Below are 7,500 nucleotides of genomic sequence, written 5' to 3'. Positions count from 1 at the left end.
TAGTAGTAGTTATATTAGTTGTATTAGTAGTAGTAGCAGTAGTTGTATTAGTAGTAGTAGCAGTAGTTATATTAGTTGTATTAGTAGTAGTAGTTATATTAGTTGTATTAGTAGTTGTAGTAGTTATATTAGTTGTATTAGTAGTTGTAGTAGTAGTAGTAGTTATATTAGTTGTATTAGTAGTAGTAGCAGTAGTTATATTAGTTGTATTAGTAGTAGTAGCAGTAGTTATATTAGTTGTATTAGTAGTAGTAGCAGTAGTTTATATTAGTAGTATTAGTAGTAGTAGCAGTAGTATTAGTAGTAGTAGCAGTAGTTATATTAGTTGTATTAGTAGTAGTAGCAGTAGTTATATTAGTTGTATTAGTAGTAGTAGCAGTAGTTTTATTAGTTGTATTAGTAGTAGTAGCAGTAGTTATATTAGTTGTATTAGTAGTAGCAGCAGTAGTTATATTAGTTGTATTAGTAGTAGTAGCAGTAGTTATATTAGTAGTATTAGTAGTTGTAGCAGTAGTAGTAGTAGTAGTAGTTATATTAGTTGTATTAGTAGTAGTAGCAGTAGTTTATATTAGTAGTATTAGTAGTAGTAGCAGTAGTATTAGTAGTTATATTAGTTGTATTAGTAGTTGTAGCAGTAGTAGTAGCAGTAGTATTAGTAGTTATATTAGTAGTAGTAGCAGTAGTTATATTAGTAGTATTAGTAGTTGTAGCAGTAGTAGTAGTAGTTATATTAGTTGTATTAGTAGTTGTAGCAGTAGTATTAGTAGTTATATTAGTATTAGTAGCAGTAGTTATATTAGTAGTATTAGTAGTTGTAGTAGTAGTAGTTATATTAGTTGTATTAGTAGTTGTAGCAGTAGTTTATATTAGTTGTATTAGTAGTAGTAGCAGTAGTTATATTAGTAGGAGTAGCAGTAGTTATATTAGTAGTATTAGTAGTTGTAGTAGTTATATTAGTAGTATTAGTAGTAGTAGTAGTTATATTAGTTGTATTAGTAGTTGTAGCAGTAGTAGTAGTAGTAGTTATATTAGTTGTATTAGTAGTTGTAGTAGTAGTAGTAGTTATATTAGTTGTATTAGTAGTTGTAGCAGTAGTAGTAGTAGTAGTTATATTAGTTGTATTAGTAGTTGTAGCAGTAGTAGTAGTAGTAGTTATATTAGTTGTATTAGTAGTTGTAGCAGTAGTAGTAGTAGTAGTTATATTAGTTGTATTAGTAGTAGCAGCAGTAGTTATATTAGTTGTATTAGTAGTAGTAGCAGTAGTTATATTAGTAGTATTAGTAGTTGTAGCAGTAGTAGTAGTAGTAGTAGTTATATTAGTTGTATTAGTAGTAGTAGCAGTAGTTTATATTAGTAGTATTAGTAGTAGTAGCAGTAGTATTAGTAGTTATATTAGTTGTATTAGTAGTTGTAGCAGTAGTAGTAGCAGTAGTATTAGTAGTTATATTAGTAGTAGTAGCAGTAGTTATATTAGTAGTATTAGTAGTTGTAGCAGTAGTAGTAGTAGTTATATTAGTTGTATTAGTAGTTGTAGCAGTAGTATTAGTAGTTATATTAGTATTAGTAGCAGTAGTTATATTAGTAGTATTAGTAGTTGTAGTAGTAGTAGTTATATTAGTTGTATTAGTAGTTGTAGCAGTAGTTTATATTAGTTGTATTAGTAGTAGTAGCAGTAGTTATATTAGTAGGAGTAGCAGTAGTTATATTAGTAGTATTAGTAGTTGTAGTAGTTATATTAGTAGTATTAGTAGTAGTAGTAGTTATATTAGTTGTATTAGTAGTTGTAGCAGTAGTAGTAGTAGTAGTTATATTAGTTGTATTAGTAGTTGTAGTAGTAGTAGTAGTTATATTAGTTGTATTAGTAGTTGTAGCAGTAGTAGTAGTAGTAGTTATATTAGTTGTATTAGTAGTTGTAGCAGTAGTAGTAGTAGTAGTTATATTAGTTGTATTAGTAGTTGTAGCAGTAGTAGTAGTAGTAGTAGTTATATTAGTTGTATTAGTAGTAGTAGCAGTAGTTATATTAGTTGTATTAGTAGTAGTAGCAGTAGTTTATATTAGTTGTATTAGTAGTAGTAGCAGTAGTTATATTAGTTGTATTAGTAGTAGTAGCAGTAGTTATATTAGTAGTAGTAGCAGTAGTTATATTAGTAGTATTAGTAGTTGTAGCAGTAGTAGTTATATTAGTTGTATTAGTAGTTGTAGCAGTAGTAGTAGTAGTAGTTATATTAGTTGTATTAGTAGTTGTAGTAGTAGTAGTTATATTAGTTGTATTAGTAGTTGTAGCAGTAGTAGTAGTAGTAGTTATATTAGTTGTATTAGTAGTTGTAGCAGTAGTAGTAGTAGTAGTTATATTAGTTGTATTAGTAGTTGTAGTAGTAGTAGTAATTATATTAGTTGTATTAGTAGTTGTAGTAGTAGTTATATTAGTTGTATTAGTAGTAGTAGCAGTAGTTATATTAGTTGTATTAGTAGTAGTAGCAGTAGTTTATATTAGTTGTATTAGTAGTAGTAGCAGTAGTTATATTAGTTGTATTAGTAGTAGTAGCAGTAGTATTAGTAGTTGTAGCAGTAGTAGTAGCAGTAGTTTTATTAGTTGTATTAGTAGTAGCAGCAGTAGTTTTATTAGTTGTATTAGTAGTAGTAGCAGTAGTTATATTAGTTGTATTAGTAGTAGTAGCAGTAGTTATATTAGTTGTATTAGTAGTAGTAGTAGTAGTAGTTATATTAGTTGTATTAGTAGTAGTAGCAGTAGTTATATTAGTTGTATTAGTAGTAGTAGCAGTAGTTTATATTAGTTGTATTAGTAGTAGTAGCAGTAGTTTATATTAGTTGTATTAGTAGTAGTAGCAGTAGTTATATTAGTTGTATTAGTAGTAGTAGCAGTAGTATTAGTAGTTGTATTAGTAGTAGTAGCAGTAGTATTAGTAGTTGTAGCAGTAGTTTTATGCACTATATAGGGAATAGGTTGCCATAGAGCCCTGATCCAACGTAGTGCACTATATAGGGAATAGGTTGCCATAGAGCCCTGATCCAACGTAGTGCACTATATAGGGAATAGGGTGCCGTTTGGGATGTACAGGGTGTACCAGTCAGTCAGCTACAGTTCCACTCTGAAGTTGTTTACAGATAAATGTCTGCATATTTAAAATGATACAGAAAGGTCTGTCAACCCCCTCTCTCCCCTGCTTTCTCCTCTCCAACCCCCTCTCTCCTCTCCAACCCCCTCTCCCCCCTGCTTTCTCCTCTCCAACCCCCTCTCTCCTCTCCAACCCCCTCTCTCCCCTGCTTTCTCCTCTCCAACCCCCTCTCTCCTCTCCAACCCCCTCTCTCCCCTGCTTTCTCCTCTCCAACCCCCTCTCTCCTCTCCAACCCCCTCTCTCCCCTGCTTTCTCCTCTCCAACCCCCTCTCTCCTCTCCAACCCCCTCTCTCCCCTGCTTTCTCCTCTCCAACCCCCTCTCTCCTCTCCAACCCCCTCTCCCCCCTGCTTTCTCCTCTCCAACCCCCTCTCTCCTCTCTAACCCCCTCTCTCCCCTGCTTTCTCCTCTCCAACCCCCTCTCTCCCCTGCTTTCTCCTCTCTCCAACCCCCTCTCTCCTCTCCAACCCCCTCTCTCCTCTCCAACCCCCTCTCTCCCCTGCTTTCTCCTCTCCAACTGTGTTCATTTTGCTGGACCCCAGGAAGAGTAGCTGCTGCTTTGGCAGGAACTACTGGGGATCTTAAATAAATACAAATAGAAATACAACCCCCTCTCTCCCCTGCTTGCTCTTTCTCCTCTGCCTCTCTCTTCTCTTCTCTCCTGTTGAGTTGATTGATCCCCTTTTACTTCAGAGCCGTTAAACTCCATCTCCCAGCAGGCACCTCTCACCCACTGAGCTTTTAACCCACACATTAGCTCTAATCAACACCCTCCCTCTTTATCTCCTCTTTTCTCTCTCATCCCTCCATACCTACTCTTCTCCCTTCTCCCTTTCCATCCTCTGTCCTCCCTTTCTGTTCCTCTCCCTCACCCATATACCAGTGGGAACAGCTGTCTCTCTGTTGATCTAAACACTAACCTTCCACCCCCCCCTCTATGGTTCGATCCGTCCCCCAGGAGGCCATGTGAGAGGTGTGAGGTGGGGGCTAACCACTTCCTCACCAGGTGTTGTTTAGTAGGGAAATGGGGAGGATTGTATTTTCCTGGGTGGTATTGATCACTGAGGCCTTTCAATGGAATCGTCCTCTCCTCCTCGCTCTTCACCCTGTCCCCCCCCCCCTCCTCTACAGCCCCTGACATACCCACCCTGTCGCCCCTGACATACCCACCCTGTCCCCCCCCCCCTCTTCTACAGCCCCTGGCATACCCACCCTGTCCCCCCCCCCCCCCTCTTCTACAGCCCCTGGCATACCCACCCTGTCCCCCCCCTCCTCTACAGCCCCTGGCATACCCACCCTGTCCCCCCCCTCCTCGACAGCCCCTGGCATACCCACCCTGTCCCCCCCCTCCTCTACAGCCCCTGGCATACCCACCCTGTCCCCCCTCCTCTACAGCCCCTGGCATACCCACCCTGTCCCCTAAACAATATAAAATTAACAGTAAACATTACACTCACAAAAGTTCCCAAAAAATAAAGACATTACAAATGTCATATTATATGCAAATAGTTAAAGTACAAAAGGGAAAATAAACATAAATATGGGTTGTATTTATAAAGGTGTTTGTTCTTCACTGGTTGACCTTTTCTTGTGGCAACAGGTCACACATCTTGCTGTGGTGATGGAACACTGTGGTATTTCACCCAGTAGATATGGGAGTTTCTCAAAATTGGATTTGTTTTCGAATTCTTTATGTATCTGTGTAATCTGAGGGAAATATGTGTCTCTAATATGGTCATATATTTGGCAGGAGGTTAGGAAGTGCAGCTCAGTTTCCACCTCATTTTGTGGGCAGTGTTGCACATAGCCTGTCTTCTCTTGAGAGCCAGGTCTGCCTACAGCGGCCTTTCTCAATAGCAAGGTTATGCTCACTGAGTCTGTACATAGTCAAAGCTTTCCTTCAGTTTGGGTCAGTCACAGGGGTCAGGTATTCTGCCACTGTGTACTCTCTGTTTAGGGCCAAATAGCATTCTAGTTTGCTCAGTTTTTTTGTTAATTCTTTCCAATGTGTCGAATAATTATCTTGTTGTTTTCTCATGATTTGGTTGTCTAATTGTGTTGCTGTGGGGCTCTGTGGGGTGTGTTTGTGTTTGTGAACAGAGCCCCAGGACCAGCTTGTTTAGGGGACTCTTCTCCAGGTTCATCTCTCTGTAGGTCATGGCTTTGTTATGGAAGGTTTGGTGAATCGCTTCCTTTTAGGTGGTTGTAGAATTTAACGGCTCTTTTCTGGATTTTGATAATTAGTGGGTATCGGCCTAATTCTGCTCTGCTTATATTATTTGGTGTTTTACGTTGTACACAGAGGATATTTTTGCAGAATTCTGCATGCAGTCTCAATTTGGTGTTTGTCCCATTTTGTGAATTCTTGGTTGGTGAGCAGACCCCAGACCTCACAACCATAAAGGGAAATGGGTTCTATAACTGATTCAAGTATTTTTAGCCAGATCCTAATTGGTATGTTGAATTTCATGTTCATTTTGATGGCATAGAAGGCCCTTCTTGCCTTGTCTCTCAGCTCGTTCACAGCTTTGTGGAAGTTACCTGTGGCGCTGATGTTTAGGCCGAGGTATGTATCGTTTTTTGTGTGCTCTAGGGCAACAGTGTCTAGATGGAATTTGTATTTGTGGTCCTGGCAACTGGACCTTTTTTGGACACTGTTATTTTTGTCTAAGTGAGATTTACTGTCAACTCGCAGGTCTGTCAGGGTCCAGGTCTGTCAGGGTCCAGGTCTGTCAGGGCCCAGGTCTGTCAGGGCCCAGGTCTGTCAGGGCCCAGGTCTGTCAGGGCCCCAGGTCTGTCAGGGCCCGGGTCTGTCAGGGCCCCGGGTCTGTCAGGGCCCCGGGTCTGACAGGGCCCCAGGTCTGTCAGGGCCCAGGTCTGACAGGGCCCAGGTCTATCAGGGCCCAGGTCTGTCAGGGCCCAGGTCTGACAGGGCCCAGGTCTGACAGGGCCCAGGTCTATCAGGGCCCAGGTCTGACAGGGCCCCAGGTCTGTCAGGGCCCCAGGTCTGTCAGGGCCCAGGTCTGACAGGGCCCAGGTCTATCAGGGCCCAGGTCTAACAGAATCTGTGCAGAAGATCTAGGTGCTGCTGTAGGCCCTCCTTGGTTGGGGACAAAAGCACCAGATCATCAGCAAAACAGTAGACATTTGACTTCTCTCTCTCGTCCGTCCGTCCGTCCTGGCTAAGTGTGTTAACCCCTCCTTCTCCTCTCCTGGCTCAGTGTGTTAACCCCTCTCTCTCCTCTCCTGGCTCAGTGTGTTAACCCCTCTCTCTCCTCTCCTGGCTCAGTGTGTTAACCCCCTCTCTCCTCTCCCTCCTGGCTCAGTGTGTTAACCCCTCTCTCTCCTCTCCTGGCTCAGTGTGTTAACCCCTCTCTCTCCTCTCCTGGCTCAGTGTGTTAACCCCTCTCTCTCCTCTCCTGGCTCAGTGTGTTAACCCCTCTCTCTCCTCTCCTGGCTCAGTGTGTTAACCCCTCTCTCTCCTCTCCTGGCTCAGTGTGTTAACCCCTCTCTCTCCTCTCCTGGCTCAGTGTGTTAACCCCTCTCTCTCCTCTCCTGGCTCAGTGTGTTAACCCCTCTCTCTCCTCTCCTGGCTCAGTGTGTTAACCCCTCTCTCTCCTCTCCTGGCTCAGTGTGTTAACCCCTCTCTCTCTCTCCTGGCTCAGTGTGTTAAACCCCTCTCTCTCCTCTCTCTGGCTCAGTGTGTTAACCCCTCTCTCTCCTCTCCTGGCTCAGTGTGTTAACCCCTCTCTCTCCTCTCCTGGCTCAGTGTGTTAACCCCTCTCTCTCCTCTCCTGGCTCAGTGTGTTCACCCCCTCTCTCTCCTCTCCTGGCTCAGTGTGTTAACCCCTCTCTCTCCTCTCCTGGCTCAGTGTGTTAACCCCTCTCTCTCCTCTCCTGGCTCAGTGTGTTAACCCCTCTCTCTCCTCTCCTAGCTCAGTGTGAGTGTGCGGGTGGAGGTGATGAAGAGGGGGATGAAGACTCTCCGGCAGCTCCGAGAGAAGAGTAAGAAAAGGGTCGTAGACGATGGGGAGTCAGACAGAAGCGACACGTCCAGCTTTGACCACGCCCTCTCCCACCTGCAGCAGTCCTTGGCTCACCTGGACACGCTAGGACACGCCTTCGTCCTGTCACTCAAAGATAGCAACCAGGTAACTCCTCCCCTTCCTGTGAGTCATCCAGGTGCTTCTATAAGGATAAATATAAGTGATCAGTCGTAAAGCCCAAGTCCACGTGTAGTTTATTCATTTGAGCTAAAGCCTAGGCATTACTCTGGGAGCTAACACAACTCTCCATCACACTGGTACACTAATGAATTATATATCTGTCTGTCTGTCTGTCTGTCTGTCTGTCTGTCTGTCTGTC

The 7,500-nt window shown here is 42.4% G+C and overlaps 1 protein-coding gene across 1 annotated transcript in view; it reads left to right on the top strand.

The window, feature by feature from the left end:
* The window catches only part of LOC115182199 (neuroblastoma-amplified sequence-like), a 24,155-nt gene extending 16,661 nt beyond the window's left edge, over positions 1-7,494 (top strand). The window contains exon 3 of the mRNA XM_029743811.1: positions 7,071-7,494. Coding sequence (XP_029599671.1) covers positions 7,071-7,355 — 285 coding nt within the window. The 3' untranslated portion in view covers positions 7,356-7,494. The remainder of the gene's footprint in view (positions 1-7,070) is intronic.
* Positions 7,495-7,500: the final 6 nt, after the last annotated feature.

This window comes from Salmo trutta, unplaced genomic scaffold, assembly GCF_901001165.1.
Source record: "Salmo trutta unplaced genomic scaffold, fSalTru1.1, whole genome shotgun sequence".
NCBI classification, from domain to species: domain Eukaryota; kingdom Metazoa; phylum Chordata; class Actinopteri; order Salmoniformes; family Salmonidae; genus Salmo; species Salmo trutta.
This window is presented reverse-complemented; position numbering and strand designations above follow the sequence as displayed.